At 40.0% G+C, this 17,219-nt stretch overlaps 1 protein-coding gene across 2 annotated transcripts in view; it reads right to left on the bottom strand.

Moving 5' to 3' along the window:
• Positions 1–1,081: 1,081 nt before the first annotated feature.
• Positions 1,082–17,219, bottom strand: part of KCNG3 (potassium voltage-gated channel modifier subfamily G member 3) — a 41,222-nt gene continuing 25,084 nt past the window's right edge. For both annotated transcript variants that reach the window (XM_046663162.1, XM_046663163.1), the window contains exon 2: positions 1,082–3,270. In XM_046663162.1, the coding sequence (XP_046519118.1) occupies positions 2,625–3,270 (646 nt within the window). In that variant the 3' untranslated portion in view covers positions 1,082–2,624. The remainder of the gene's footprint in view (positions 3,271–17,219) is intronic.

The raw sequence follows: 17,219 nt of genomic DNA, 5'->3' as shown, positions 1-17,219 counted from the left end.
TTAAGAAAGTGCCTCTGTACCTAAAAAATTACAACTTCCATGATATGTTTTTTTCACTCACGAATGAACTACTCTATCATACCCCATCATCTTTCTTACTAAATGAGTGGCTGAACTGTTATTAGAATTTATCAAACATGCTCCTTTATAAGACTTGGTCCTGTACAAAGTCTGACATCCATCAGCAAGAGATTTCTTACTTGTTACTTACGGGCAATCTCAAAGTCTGTGTGCGTACTCAAACATGAGGCTATACATGTACACATATGGGTGTATGCTTCTCCTTGCCTCCTCACATAGAAGTTTCTCCCCTGAAATCAGTCAATCAGGCACAATAATTTGTGCCCAAATCTGTCATAAAGGCTATGGGGATATGAAGGTGTGTGCAAAAAACAGGGTCCCAGCCCTCAAGATAGTTATAACTGGGGAAATAAGATATATTCCTATGAAGAGTTCCCAGTGCCAGCAAAATGGATGGCTATCATATTTTTATTAGTAATATGGGGATGCTGTCATCTGCATATTATTTGCATAAATCAGAAAGCCTTAATCCAAATAGGTAAGAAAAAAATAAATCCATACTATTTATTTCAAACATATTAAAATACAATAAATATACAAGTAACAGAATTTATTCTGAGTATGTAATAAGTAGCACATCAGTGTGCAGCAGTAGGGAAGATGGAGTGAGATTCTTAATGGCCAAAATATCACACAGAGTCAGAAAAGAAAATTAGGGAAAAGGAACAGTTCTGCTATTATTACCTCAACAATGGAAAGGGCAAAGAAGTGTGGCTTCTCAAGGTTATTCTCAAAACCCAGAGGTGTGTTAAGAATAAGCTGCTGGGGGGCTGGCCCCGTGGCCGAGTGGTTAAGTCCGTGCGCTCCGCTGCAGGGGGCCCAGTGTTTCGTTGGTTCAAATCCTGGGCACAGACATGGCACTGCTCATCAAACCATGCTGAGGCAGCGTCCCACATGCTACAACTAGAAGGACCCACAACGAAGAATATACAACTACGTACTGGGGGACTTTGGGGAGAAAAAAGAAAAAATAAAATCTTAAAAAGAAAAAAAAAAAAAGAATAAGCAGCTGGGCTAGTTTCTAGAGACCCAGGTTTTAGCCCCAACTCCTTCGCAATCGTATCCTCTCTCACCCTGGTTTTCTACCTGCACTAGGCTGAGGTGTGAACTAGAGGATGGCTGACATTTCTTTAGGGAACACTTCTGCTAACCCTTTCTTTCATAAATATATCCTGGCCCCATCCCTTCTCCACCCCCACTAAATTACAGTGGACAACATTAAATTATTCATGAATCAATGATTTTAATTTTTTGTTTATACACTGACTTCTTTATGGCAACTGGTTAACAACAAAGCAAAATCCTAACTCATAATGCTAAAATTCAGCACTAAAGAGTCATCAGTTTTACATTGTCTAGTCCTAATAATCTACCAGATTAATGTGGCATATTATTCAATATTGTTACAAGAAGTTTTGGTGTCACTATAATTCACAATGCTGAAGATCAGATCAAATAATTATGTATTCATTGCCTTAAGCTGGCTTAAAATTGGCTTAGCTACATAGCAACTAAGAGTAAGGAAATATTTAATTTCTCTATTTATGACAATCCAGTAGCAACATCTAAGTATGACTTTGGTATAAAAAACCTATATAAATATCCTTTCATCTGGTAAGGCTTATTAAACGGATAGTGTTTGGGGGAAAAATTCAAGAGCAGAAGAAGATAAATATGGGTCATAATGTCAAACTATTTCTATTATCATTTTTACATTGGAAATACTCTTGTTTGGACATCTGAATGTGAGGACAATTATCACCTAGTAAAGGCAATGAATAAAAAAATAAACTTCAATGAAATGCTAACAATACAAGTTCTCCTCATTCTGAAATACTCTTTTGAGTCATTTCAGTAAAGAGAGAAAAGAAATCCAAAATAGAAAAGAGAGAACATATACAAGCTTCCATGAAGCTGTATGATAAGGTGAATAACAGGAAAAAGAATATGTCAGAGAACTGAGAAATATGCTGGAAAAGTTTTTCAAATACTATTCTTGCTTGTATCTAGCTCCATTATACAGTTTAAAATTTGGCCAAATTTTGTAAGTATTTGTCAAACAGTTCCTGCATGTGACATATGTTTCCCGGATACTTCTGACATTGATATGAGAGATTATAAAACATTTAGAAATGAAAATGTTACTCTCCAGCAAAAAACAACACTGTAACTTCCAAGTTTCTTCTGAATTCATAAGATGGAAAAACATTTGGAAAATAGTAGCTTCCAGTCTTAAAATGTTCAAATAATATACTTCAAAACAAACACAAAAAGTGTAATTGTTCAAGGCATGGAGGAGACAAATCTAAATAAAGTAAGATCTTAAAATTTACTCTAGGAGTCATTACTTTTCCTTTGCAGTTTCAATCCTATTTACTCCATAATAAGTAAACTGTTTTATCCCTTCGGCTGGGAAGGATAATTCTTACCCTACCAAGATGATAACAGTACCACTGCAGTGCTCACCCAGCAAGAAATGCGTGAATATGAAGTAGCGTCACCTCTTTCTATCAAAGTTTATACAAGAATTGATTGGCAGTGCATTAATTTAGGAACTCAGCGGAGAGGCTCCTGCTATATCTAGCTGATCTAAACTTGAGCTCATGATAACACTGCACGAAGCTATGGTAGATGAAAGTGATTGGTAATGCCAATAGAACAATTCCACTGACAACACAAACTCCTCCAAGAATTCTTCCAGGCACTGTGATAGGATACATATCTCCATAGCCAACTGTAGTCATAGAGATAATCACCCACCAGCAGGCAGCAGGGATGCTGGCGAAGTCCTTGTTGGATGTTTCCAGGTCCAACCCATGTTCAAGAAGCTGAGAAAGTGCACTAAAGATTGCCATGGCAACACAAATGAAGACAAGTAACATAACCATCTCTCGGTAACATCGTTTGAGAGTCAAACCAAGTGTCTGAAGACCAATGAAGTGACGGGCAAGCTTAATCACCCAAAAAATCCTCATCATTCTAAGCACCCTCAAGGTGACTCCAGCCCTCTGGAGTTGCGAGTTCTCGCCTGTAAATACCGTCATTAACACGGAGATGTAATACGGCGTGATTGCCAGTAAATCAATGATGTTCAGGGGTCTCTTGACAAACTCACACTTGTTTTTGGAGACGATGAACCTCACGATGCACTCTGCAGTGAACCAACCTATGCAGATAGCTTCAATTATCCTGTCAAGAGAACAAAGGGAGAATTGATCATTTTATTTTTAAGCATTTTAACAGCTCTTAGATTTCTTCAGATAGTACTACACTGACATACTAATTCAGTTACTTTTTCCAAAAAAACAGAAAGAACAGACATTACCAACATCATCAGACTCACCAGGACACAACAGAACAACAAATATTACAGTTCAAATGAAAATTGAACTTGACAAGAGTTCTTAATTATATACTGCATGTAACACCATTAAAATTTATTTTTGCTTGTCAACAATAGTTAAAAAAAACCTATCACTTATTTGGTGGTTTGAAATCAACTTATACTCAGGTAGCCACAATATGATATGTTACCTACTCTGTGAGGACGGTGGTTCCCAACTGTGATGTCAGGTATGAGGTGGGTCAGAAGGACTTTGTTCCTACAGACAGTGGACATACTCAAGTTTTCGATGACTTATTTCTTAGCAAATAAGAGTGAAATCAAGATCACTTCCTAAAATGTTACTTGGCCTTCTTTTCCTATGGGGCTTATGTGAGAGATGTTGGAGCTGAGCCAGCTTTTTGGGCTCTGCAGGAAGGCCAATGCAATGCCCTCATCAGAAGAGCACGAGGTCATGACCATGCTCATCACGAGTGTCACAGCGGAAAAAAGGCTGAGGACTCCAGCACTGGAGCAACAATCACTAGAATTTTCCCAAAGACCCAACCAGTTTGTTTGTTTTCCACAGCTATTTTTACGCAACATATATTTTTAAAATATAAGGCCACATTTTACCTATAGCAGTATTTACCAACCTTGCCACATCACTGCACACATTAAAAATAATATTTGCATAGCATACTGGCGTCAGGGGTGGTATTCTGGAAGCGGAAGCCACCAGCCTGGGGGTTCTGATCGCCCTGGCCCTTGCCCGTCGAACCCAAGGCTGAGGAAATTAAATCTCGGCACACCAGTTAGGAATCCTTGATCCAGAGTGAGAGGAAATTCTGAGGTAATTTTTAATTATGTTACATTTTTAAATTCAAATTAAAAGTTGTCATTATTACACCATCATTCATTTTCACCCACATAATTCTTTCCCCCCACTGATCTAGACCCAAACATCAGAAGAACCACAGGGAGAGAAGACATTGGAAGAGTTGGGATGATGAGGCCCATGGGATAACATTTTGAAAAGAATTACTCAAAGTGTATTCCACAGAAGACAAGCTGCCCCGGATGTTACCCAGGGAAATGAATAAATAAAATTAACCACGTTCTCCTACTGTAGGGTTTACAGATCTATAAAGATCAATTTTATTTATTTTTTGAGTACGTAGAACATTCACATGGTTCAAATTTAAAAAGTGTAAAAAGAAAATCCTCACTCTCACCCCATTAAATGCCCCAGTGACCCATTTTCCCAGTCTTCGCTGCAGTCACCAATTCCTCAGGGCACTGACTACCCAGAAACTGGGAACCTAAGTATATTAGTTTCCCGTGGCTGCTACCAAAAATTACCACAAATTCCATGGCTTAAAACAAGGGGAGTTTATTTCCTCACGGTTCCAGAGGCCAGAAGTGCAAACTCAGTATCACTGGACCAAAATCAAGCGTTAGGAGGGCCACGCTCCCTTCAGAGGCTCCAGGGCAGAATCCACTCCATGCCTCTTCCAGCTTCTGGTGGCTGTCAGCATTCCTTGGCTTGTAGCCGTAGGACTCCAATCTCTGCCTCCAAGGTCCCACTGCCTCCTCCTCTTCTGTCACTGTGTCAAATCTCCCTCTGCTTCCTTCTTAGGAGGATACATGAGATAGCATTTAGGGCCCCTGGGATAAACCAGGATAATCCCCCATCTCAAGATCCTTAATTTAAGCACATCTGCATAACCCCTTTGGCCAAGGTAACATCCACTGGTTCCAGGGATCCTCTGAGGGGGAAGAGGGAGGTTTTCTAGCCAACGACACAAAGATGGAGTCACAGCTGCCCCCACTCTTTCTCTACTGTGTTGCCTGCTGCTCCGCTCAGGGACCCCATCACACTGTGGCTGGCAGCAGCTTCCCCGTCCCCACCAGGCGATCAGTAAAAGCTGCCGCCATCATGGCCTCCACACACCTGGAGGCTTAGAAAAAGGGGAGAGTAATGGAACTTGGTAGATCCAGAGAAGAGAAAGTTGCATTCTTTTCAATATCCAGTTTTAACAATACCACGTACCACTTCTCCCTGGTAACGCTCACCAAATACTCCATATGTTCCCCCGAATTTCCAGCCCCCTTGCAGTTAGGCAGGGTCAGACCAGTTCTGACTGATGAGCTATGAGCAAAATGACTCTATCACTTTCGGGCAGAAGCACAGAAGAAGGAGTGCTAATTCTCTTCCCTGCCATGGCAACCCGGAAGGCCTGTGTCCTGAATAGCTATAAAAGGATGGGCCCCTGTCAGCCCAAGACCCTGAGTGTCTGTGCAGAGAAGAACAGACATTCCTCACCCTGACTCTGATTGGACATGATAGGTGAGCAATAAATACATCTTTGTTGTGTTAAGCCACTGAGATTTCTAAATTGGCTGCTGTCCTAGGTAATCAACTGGTAAATACAGTAGACGGTAAGATGTGCATTCAAAGGCATTGCAGGAGCACACAGTAGTAACAGTAATAGTTTTCTTAGATTGGCTATGTTAAAATGTACCAGTTCTCCAGCAAAAGCACTACGTCTCTTCTCTAGCCAGACACGAGCGAGAGCAGGGGACCTCGTGCCAGAAGGCCCGCTGCTGCCCCTACTCTGAAGGACGACCTCACCGATCAGGCAGCAGAGTTGCATTGATCTTCTAAGGGCTCTCCCAGCAGTAAAATCCTAAGAGTCTATTAAATTAAGAAGCGTACAAATTTTAATTGTGCCAAAAATACCAGAACATTTTCTGTCTAATTATTTCCACCAGCAGCCAACATTGTTCAGATTAAAAAGAAGGAAATCCAAATGGTGTGGAACAATCCCTCAGTCAAGTAATCTCAAAGAGGAGACTCCTCTGTAATGAGGTCCTCCGGGCCCTTCCTGCCCACCCCCCAAGAAGATGCAATTTATCCAAAATTCCACGCTAAGGGGATGAATCACTGAGAAACCCCTGGCATCCCTCTTTCACCAAGGATTATGCCAAGGCAGTCTCCAACAACAAACACCACTCAGCCTGCCAAAACTCCCCGTGTTTCCAAATGGCACTCTTGCCAATGCCATCACCACCAACTGCTGAAAAACTGAGCACTGTTTTACTGAGTGCTACAGCCAACAACTGGGTACTCCTGAAGGTTACTTCTATAAAAAACAAATAGGAAAAAAGAACTAAAGAAGATACTGAGAGACATCATATTCCTTAAGCCCATTCTGATTTCTTTTGAGGCTCAAACCTATACCCAAGTTCACGAAGTTGTGGAGGATAAAAATATTTACCACTTATCGAGGCCTTTCAGTTGGGCACTCTGCGAAGCACTTTACAGACATCACCTCATTTGATCCTTTTCAAACTCTCTATGAAGTGTGTATTTCCCCTAATATCTCCATTTTACAGATGACCACTGAGGATGAAAAGTTAAATGTCTTTTCCAAGGTCACACAACTAAGAAATTGCAGTGGAATCATGTAATAAAAACCAGATCTATTGGGCTTTGAGCTCTAAGGAACATTTGAAAATGCTAATGATTTTTATGATAATGTTCACTGTTAACTACTGAATGATATATGTCAATCTCTCAGTCTCCACGGTTTATGTGTTACAGCAGCATTTTTCAAACTGTCAGTTCTTAACCCATTAATGGATCAAAACTGACATCTTTCCAGAAATTGAACAGAAAATGTCAGAATGCATTAAACCATAGTTTCATGAAACTTTTGTCTCAGTTACATATAACTGTACACTAAGTTATGACGCAAAGCATAGTATTCCTTTCTGTAGGTACTGGGGGACCCTAACAATCGCTGATCATCAGTCATTCAAATTACTCTGACTAACCCCTCAGGATAGAAAGCACATCTGGGAATGACTCAGAGGTTTACAAACAGGCTCCAAAGGGGAGCAAATGCTTTCAGTTCTAACCAGTTCTACCCTCATGGCCTCCCGCCCCCCCTCAAAAGACCAGGGCAGGACAGGGGTCCCTAACTACGCTGTGTGAGGCAAAGAGCAGCCTCCCTCTGGTGCTATCTTCTCATCTTTTTCTGTCAATGTTTTATTATAAAACATGTCAAAAGTGGAGCAAAACTCATTAATATTTTAAACATACTAGGTCATCACCTATTCACTCCCCTATCCGTCTATTAATCTATCCTTTTTTTCTTTGGATGCATTTTAAAGTAAATTGCAGACATCAGTGCACTTCCCTCTAAAAACTTAAGAATGCATATCATTAACTAGAGCTCAATATTTGTTTCATTTTTTTCTTTGGATGTAAACTTTACATGCAATGAAATGTACAAACCCTCAGCATACATTCATTGAGTTTTGACAAATGCGTAACCTCTATAACCCAAACTCTATCAAGATATGGAGCATTCACATCACCCCAGAGAGCTCCCTGCCTTATCCATCTTTGTATCTCTTGCCCTCACTTCTGAAACCCATCAGACACTTAGCAAGTGCTCGTAGATGTTTCTCCAGCACAACGTAAGTGACTTTGATAGAACTCAAAGGCCTGGGATGGCCGCTGCAGAAGCCACAAGAAGCCTCTTGTTTCTTCTGGGAACTTTAAGATAAAGGAAGCCTGACTCAAAAATGATGCTGAGTTCAGCTGGACCCTTATCTTACACTACATACAAGAATTAACTCAAAATAGATTAAATATCTAAATGTAAGACCTAAAACTATAAAACTCCTAGAAGAAAACATAGGGGAAAAGCTTCCTGACACCAGACTTGGCAAAGACTTCTTGGCTATAACACCAAAAACACAGACTCCAAAAGGAAAAATAGACAAATGGGACTACATCAAACTTAAAAAATTTTGTGTATCAAAGAACACAATCAACAGAGTGAAAAGGCAATGTACAGAACAGGGGAGATTACTTGCAAATCATATATCTGATAAAGGGTTAATATCCAGGATATATGAAGAACTCCTACAACTCAACAACAAAAAAATCACATAACCCAATTTAAAAAATGAGAAAAGGGGGCTGGCCTGGTGGCGCAGCGGTTAAGTGTGCCCGTTCCACTTCTCGGTGGCCCGGGATTCACCGGTTCGGATCCCAGGTGCGGACATGGCACCGCTTGGCAAGCCATGCTGTGGTAGATGTCCCACATATAAAGTAGAGGAAGATGGGCATGGATGTTAGCTCAGGGCCAGTCTTCCTCAGCAAAAAGAGGAGGATCGCAGTAGTTAGCTCAGGGCTAATCTTCCTCAAAAAAAAAAAAAAGACAAGAAAAGATGTTCAACATCACTAATCATCTGAGAAATGCAAATCAAAACCATGATGAGGTATCCTCACATCCATTAGGATGACTAGTATAAAAAAAACGTAACAAGTGTTGGTGAGGATGTGGTGAAATTGGACCCTTTGTGCACTGTTGGTGGGATTGTAAAATGGTGCAGCCACTATTGAAAACAGTATGGAGGTTCCTCAAAAAATTAAAGATAGAACTACCATTGACCCAGCCATCCCACTGCTGGGTATATTTCCAAAAGATTTGAAAGTAGGGTCTCAAAGAGATATGTGCACACCCACATTCACAGCAGCACTATTCACGGTAACCAAGAGATGTAAGCAACCCAAATGTCCATCGACAGATGAATGGATAAACAACACGTGGTAATACGTACAATGGAATATTATTCAGCCTTACAAAGGAAGGACATCTGTCACATGCTACAAAATGGATGAACCTTATGGACATTATGCTAAGTGAAATAAGCCAGTCACAAAAACACAAATACTGTATGATTCCACTTACATGCGGTATCTAACGTAGTCAAATTCATAGAAACAGAAAGTAGAAGGGTGGTTCCCAGGCGCTGGGGGGAGCGGAGAGAGGGAAGTTGTAGGGTTTCAGATTTGCAGAGTGAAAAAGTTCTGGAGATCTATTTCATAACAATGTGACTATACCTAAGACTTCTGAACTGTACACTTAAAAATGGTTTAAATGGTAAATTTTATGTGTTTTTTACCACAATAAAAAAAATAATAAGGCCCAGCCCTAGATCCCTGGAACAAGCTGATGACTACATGAGGTAAGCTGTTTCCCAGCAAGACCACTGGAACAAGACCCCACTGATTGCCATGTTCTTCTTTGTATGTGCACCCCCTTAGCTTTGCATATGTATCTTCTCGGCTATTTTCTTCCCCCTCTTCTGGATTAAGGTCCTAGATTATTGTCCTTTACTCTCGGTATTCCCAAGACTTGTATCCTTAACAATTACCAGATATAGGACTAATTCTTCATATACTAGTAAGGTTGAACAAACTCTACCCAAATTAAAGGGAAAAAGAAACTTGATTATATAAGGACGATCCAAATGGATTACATCACATGCTTTCAATGTCCAGTTTTCAAAATCTAGGAATATGGCTTTGAAATGCTTTGCAAACTCTAATAATTTTCATCTTAGTGTCTGTCTGCATTGCAGTTACCAGATATATGATGTTCAGAGTCTTAAATGCTGCTACACAGCCATTGCTACATTAGATTTACAAATGATCATCCAACAAAAAGAACAAGAAGGCCTAATACTTACAGAAGTCAATATGACTACCCTGAAAAACTCAACACATAATTGCCACCTATTAAAGAGCAATGCAGATCTGGATTGATCGTGTCCCCAGAAAAATAACAGCCTTTCTTCCAGCTTAGGCTGAAGATTAACCAAAAGAAGAGAGACAGAGAAGTGAAGCAAAACTATAATGACTTGCAAAATGAAATGAAACAAAAACTAAAATGATCAACTGGACCGTTCCATGATATACAATACAAACTATTTAAGCTCCTATTGTTTTAACATCAGCTTATTGAGACAAATGTGTTACAAGATAAGACCACAAATAAATTGGTTTAACTGTAAAAAAGAAAAACCCCAACCAACCAAAAAATACTAAGGCAGTGGTGGGATTCAAAGCCATGCTCCCAAAGAGACTGCAGCCTTAATTCAGAGCCTTCGACATGACCGTGCTTCCCACTGGGGCAAAGAAAAAAAGGTGCTGACCCCGCCCTTAATTAATTTATTGACATATTCTGTTTTACTTCAGAAGGATTTAAGGTGATTGTTCTTGTCATCTGCACCAACCAGAACCTGATTAAAATTCAATATTACAGGGACAATTAAGAAAATAAAAATATAAAAACAGCTGAAGACTGAATATTTTTACTGGATAGCTGACTTGTTAAAACTAAATGTAACATACTATTCTGCAAACATGCAAACATACTATTGTATAAACATACAAAAATTCTATTGTAAACATACAATAGAACAGAAAATCATCTGAAATAGTTATTACATGTTATATATATTATGCACATATTTCCATACATATATACATATATAATTATAATAAAATTATATTTTTAAAAAGCACAGTATCACAACATATAAGAATATAAGGAAATGCTTAGAATTCAAATCCAGTTAACTGTTTCTTTTCTTTTTTTTTTTTTTGAGGAAGATTAGCCCTGAGCTAACATCTGCTGCCAATCCTCCTCTTTTTGCTGAGGAAGACTGGCCCTGAGCTGACATCCGTGCCCATCCTCCTCTACTTTATATGTGGGACGCCTACCACAGCATGGTTTGCCAAGCAGTGCCAGGTCCACACCCAGAATCCAAACTGGTGAACTGCATGCTGCTAAAGTGGTACGTACGAACTTAACTACTGCACCACCAGGCTGGCCCCTAACTGTTTCTTATTATCTTTTTAAAAGTTTTCTATTTTTTTCCAGTTTTATGAGATATGATTGAAATAACTCTGTATTAGTTTTAGGTGTACAAACATCATGATTTGGTATCTGTATATGTTCAAAATGATTACCACAATAAGTTTAGTTAAGATCCATCACCTCACAGTCACAAATTTTTCTTCTTGTGTTGAGAACTTTTAAGATCTACTCTATTAGCAATCTTCAAATATACAATATTGTTGATTATAATCACCATGCTGTGCATCACATCCCCAGAACTTCTTTATCCTATAACTGAAAGTTTGTACCTTCTGACCACTTTCACCCATTTCCCCACTCCTCACCCCATCCTCTGGCAACCACCAAACTGTTCTCTGTATCTATGAGTTCGGTTGTTTCAGATTCCACATATAAGTGAGATCATACAGTATTTATCTTTCACTGTCTGACTTATTTCACTTAGCAAAATGCCCTCAAAGTCTATTCATGTTGTCACAAATGGCAGGATTTCCTTCTTTTTTATGGCTGAATAATATTCAATTATATATATATATACACATATGCATATATATATATATATATATACCACATTTTATTTATCCATTCCTTCGTCAAGGAACACTTAGGTTGTTTCCACATCTTGGCTACCGTAAATAATGCTACAAGAAACATGGGGTGCAGATATCCTTTTGAGATAATTATTTCAAATTACCTTTAAGTTGGAATAAACTTTAAGATTCAATTTTACCGTTTTGGTGTGGGAAAAGGAAATATAAGTTCCTTAAAGATATACATATATATAGGATTAAAGATAATAGACTGTGATCATTTTTTACCCAAAATAAAAATAATATGTTCTTCATTTTATATAAACTGCAAAGTACCAGGGAGAAGACCGCAGGATCTCGAGGCAGGCAACCTTTTTCCACTAGTACTTAGTGTGGAATGTTGAATGAGCTATTTAGTCTCTCTTCCTGAATTTTCCTCATTAGTTAAATGGTGATACTAATAATGGAACGCACCTCTCAGGTTGTCGTAAGACTTAAATGAAATAATAGTAAGTGCTCAATAAATTGTGGTCATAATTATGATTATTACAAACCATCTCCGGGCACATAGTCCTCCCTTGACACTCACGAGGAGATCAGCTCAGTGTTTGCTGAGTACAAAGAAGGCAAGAGGGTGCTGGCCCCATGGCCAAGTGGTTAAGGTTGCACGCTCCGCTTCGGCGGCCCAGGATTTCGCTAGTTCGGATCCTGGGCACGGACATGGCAGTGCTCATCAGGCCATGCTGAGGTGGCGTCCCACATGCCACAGCTAGAAAGACACACAACTAAAAATACACAGCTATGTACTGGGGGGCTTTGGGGAGAAATAGGAAAAATAAAATCTTTAAAAACAAAAAAGAGAGAAGGCGAGAATGAAAGCTCCATCCTTTCATTCTTTCTTCTCTCAAGAATTCTGCCTATGTTCTCATACACTGCTGATTGCAACATACATTGGTAAAACCACTTAAAAGAGCAATTGGCAGGATTTATCAAGCTTAATACTCCACATGAGACCCAGCCACCCACTCTAGAAATTTATCCTACATACACACCCTCATATTTACACAGGAACATGTACAATGAGATCCACTATTTATAATACCCAAGGATAAAAAATACATATAAACATCTATCCATAGGAGACCGACTATACAAATGTATTTCCCAAAGTTATTAGGTTGAATCACATGAAATTGATTTTGGAATTTTATGACTCTACCTTATGCTATGTAGGCATGAAAAGGAATGAGGTGCATTACTGTGCTTTGATAGGAAATATTCTTCAAGATGTACAGATGCAGAACAGTACATATATTACGCTATAATTGTGCACATGTGCATGTGTGTTGCGTGCAAACGTGTGCTGGAAGGATATTCAAGAAACTGTTAACACCAGTTGCTGCCTCTAGGGAGGGAGCCTGGGAGCCTGAAGCAAGCTGGAAACTCACTTTTTGCTTTATTCCCTTTTGTATTGTTAAATGTTTTACCATGTGCACATATTGTTTTTCCAATTAAAAAAAACCTTTTTTATGAAAAAGTAAAAAGTATGCTCAACTAGAAGAGCAATCACCATGACGGAGTCGTCAGCAGCTTGAGTCAACCAGCACAAAAGAAAAGGTTACACCATTCCTACCCCAAGCTTTCAGACTTAAAGGTCAAGGCACTTCCAATCACATTTCTAACAGGGACATACAGTGTGAAATACATGGCATGATAAAAATTTCCCACAAACTGCACATCCATGTCCACCACATTACCTAGAGCTTCTTTCAGGTCCTTATAAGAGTTTTCTCTACAAGAACAAATTAAATGGTAAAAAAAAAAAAAAAAACAGGATTTTAAAAACTTGATTTTTTAATGCGCTTTAAATACCTTACAGAAAAAAATACTCGTGCCATTCATATCTTTTTATCTTCCAATCTAGATCAATAATGAGAATAAAGTAAAACACATTAAGCACTTAAGTACCAAGTATCTTTCTATAACTTTACATGTATTAATTCATTTAATTCTCACGAGTGAATGCAACAGCTTTTGTTATTTTCCCCACTTATAAATGAGGAAACTGAAGCAAAGAGAAGTCACTTGCTCATGCCACACAGCTAAAAAATAGTAGATTAATAAAACATACTCGTTGATTATGTAATACATTGAATCCTGGCTGGGGTTTACGTATTTCCTGATAGCTGTGATCAGTGTATACTTGTTGTTTTATGTTCCTCATTTGATATTATTGTGTTTACTCATGTCCCTATTTGGATGGCCATTTCTTTAGGATATGCGGCAGAATAAAGATACTGAGGAATAGAAAGGCCATTGGGGATTGGCAATGCAGGACTGGGCTCCCCCTGAGAGTTTTTAAGGGGCTGCCATTACGCTGCTGGATCTCTTCTCCCGTGACCACCTCCACTGGGCTGCCCTTGCTGTTTTCACTTCCCCCTGAGCAGACAGGAACACGCCGCTCTCTCCCTTGCCTGAGTAAGCTGGGGCTTTACCTCCTAACTGCACAGCACAGTTTCTCCTCTACTGTTCCTCTGTCCTCTGTTTTGGCAACATAGGCATCTCTCTTTATAGATAAATAGGGACCGATCACCTTCTAAAAAGGAACAACCAAGTTCTTGACTATACATCCAAGGACCCCAATATCTGCTCTGCTGAGACAAGGAGGGACCCATTGTATATAAACCTCCATCAAAGATCAGAGTGTGTTTCTGTGAAAAGTCACAGGGAATTACTGAAAACAACCGTTATCTTCTCTGGCTCCTTTTGGTATAATAATCAATTCCATTTTCAACCCAAACACATGGATTACGTGCATTTTGGTAGAACCTGAGGTAGTACGTTATCTTGCTAGGAACTCTGTCCTGCTAGTGTGACTTAGTAGAAACGGATTCTAAAATCTAAGAAAGAAATGGTTATTATGCTTTGGCAATACAGTGGGGTTTGTGTGTGTGTGTTTAACTTTTGAGATGAAGAATTGAGCTACAACTAGAATTTCATTCTACATACGAAAGAAGACAATGTTATTACGAACCCCCTAAGTTCCTGGCCCCATCAACAATCAGCTCATAGCCAATTCCACCACATCTATACTCGCAGCCACTTCCCTCCTCAGGTATAATTGTGAAATAAATCCCAAGTGTGGCATGTATCCCAGAAGCCATTCCTGTCCTCCCTGCCTGGTGGGTCAACCAAGTGTTCAAGAAGAGAGGCAGGAAAAGTCCATGGCTTCAGGCTGAGTCTCCTGAAACTGATCGGTGCTAGCCAGTGTGATGCAACGTTGGGAGCAAGGATGGGATGACAATCTATTACCTGGATGTGGGTCTAAGCCCATGGAGCACATTAATCCATTCATCATGCGCTAAGGCTAATGAGCGCCTACTGTACGCCAGGCTCTACAGAGCCACAGAGGGGTCTATAAAAATGAATTAAAGATAGAACTTAATTATAGTTGCGTAAGATGTTATCATTAAAGGAAGCTGGATAAAGGGTATACCGCAACACTCTGTACTATTTTTGCACCTTCTTGTGAGTATAAAATTATTTCCAAATAAAAAGTTTAAAAAAAAACCAATAAAAACAAGATACAACTTAGCCTAAAAAAATTTACAATTTAGTGCAAGGTAAGATATACCCTGCTCAACAACAACCTTACCCATATAAACTCAAACATAAAATGTAGAAAGTGATAAATGCTATAATTGACATACAGTAAGCTCAGAAGACAGTAAGTTTCCCTTCATCTAGGGGACTGTGGAAGGCTTCTTTGAAGAAGCGGCCATTTAATTTGTCATGGAAAAGACCAGCACAAGCAAAGGTGCATAAGCAGGAAAGTGCTGGGTAAACTTGGAGAAGTGAAAGCAATTACATTTAAAAAATAAAAAAGCCTAAGTGAGGTCGCCAGTGATAAAGATGGAAAGGTAGAGCCAGCTCTGATGGCCTAGTGGTCAAAGTCTGGCGCACTTCACTTGGGGAGCCTGGGTTCGGTTCAGTTCCCAGGTGTGGAACCATACCACTCATCTGTCAGCAGCCATGCAGTGGCGGCAGCTCACATAGCAGAACTAGAAGGACTTACAACTAGAATATACAACTACTTACTAGGGCTTTGGGGAAGAACAAACAAAAGGAAGACTGGCAACATGTTAGCTCAGGGAGAATCTTTCCCAGCAAAAAAATAAAAACTTAGAAAAAGATGGACGGGGCCAGCCTTGTGGCCGAGTGGTTAAGTTCGCGTGCTCAGCTTTGGCAGCCCAGGGTTTTGCAGTTGGGATCCTGGGTGCGGACATGTCACCACTCACCAGGCCATGCTGATACAGTGTCCGACATGCCACAACTAGAAGGACCTACAACTAGAATATACAACTATGTACTGGGGGGCTTTGGGGAGAAGAAGAAGAAGAAGAAAAGAAGATTGGCAACAGATGTTAGCTCAGGTGCCAATCTTTAAGAAAAAGATGGAAAGGTAAATTGGAGCCTGAAATTTATTTGATGGCAATAATCATCAGTACCATTTATTGAAATGACTGCTCTGAGGCTGGTGCTTTAAATATACCACGTCATATTTATAGGTACATATGTACCCAGAAAAGGAGACAGGTTATCAAACTGTTAACAGTGGTTATCCCAGGAGAAAGGAGGAGATTGGCAGGCAGAGGATTATAAAAGTAGGAATCCATTTTGTAACATAAGCATCTATGAATAGCTGAATTTTTCACAGCTGGAATGTATTCAAGTATTAACTACATGATTCTTCAAATAACTTTTTTTTTTTTGAGGAAGATTAGCCCTGAGCTAACATCCGCTGCCAAGCCTTCTCTTTTTTGCGGAGGAAGGCTGGCCCTGAGCTAAGATCCGTGCCCATCTTCCTCTACTTTATATGTGGGACGCCTACCACAGCATGGCTTGTCAAGCAGTGCCATGTCCTCATCCGGGATCTGAACTGACAAACCCCAGGCCGGCAAAGTGGAACGTGCACGCTTAACCGCTGCACCACCGGGCCGGCCCCATAACTTTTTTTTTTTTTTTTTAAGATTTTATTTTTTCCTTTTTTTCCCCAACGCCCCCCGGTACATAGTTGTGTATTCTTCGTTGTGGGTTCTTCTAGTTGTGGCATGTGGGATGCTGCCTCAGCGTGGTCTGATGAGCAGTGCCATGTCCGCGCCCAGGATTCGAACCAACGAAACACTGGGCCGCCTGCAGCGGAGCGCGCGAACTTAACCACTCGGCCACGGGGCCAGCCCCCCCATAACTTTTAAGTATATAGTTTTATCACTCTGCAGGGCCCACAAGTTGGTCATCACTATTGTATTATCCCTATTTTATAGATGAGGAAACAAGCTCCAGGCTAAGTCAGTGGCCTAGCTTGGGTACCGGGTCTGCAGCATGGACATTTCTGCTAAGGGAGAGACTGAAAACAGGAGGTTTGGTTAGAGGACTAATAAAATAATCAAAAACAATAATAAAGACCACAAACCAAGCAGTGATAGTGGAAAAAGGAGGGGAGGGGCCAAGTCAGAAAAGGCACAGAAACAGAAGAGCATCATGGTGCTCAGAGAACAGGGA

This window comes from Equus quagga, chromosome 5 (genome assembly GCF_021613505.1).
Source record: "Equus quagga isolate Etosha38 chromosome 5, UCLA_HA_Equagga_1.0, whole genome shotgun sequence".
In the NCBI taxonomy this organism is placed as follows: domain Eukaryota; kingdom Metazoa; phylum Chordata; class Mammalia; order Perissodactyla; family Equidae; genus Equus; species Equus quagga.
This window is presented reverse-complemented; position numbering and strand designations above follow the sequence as displayed.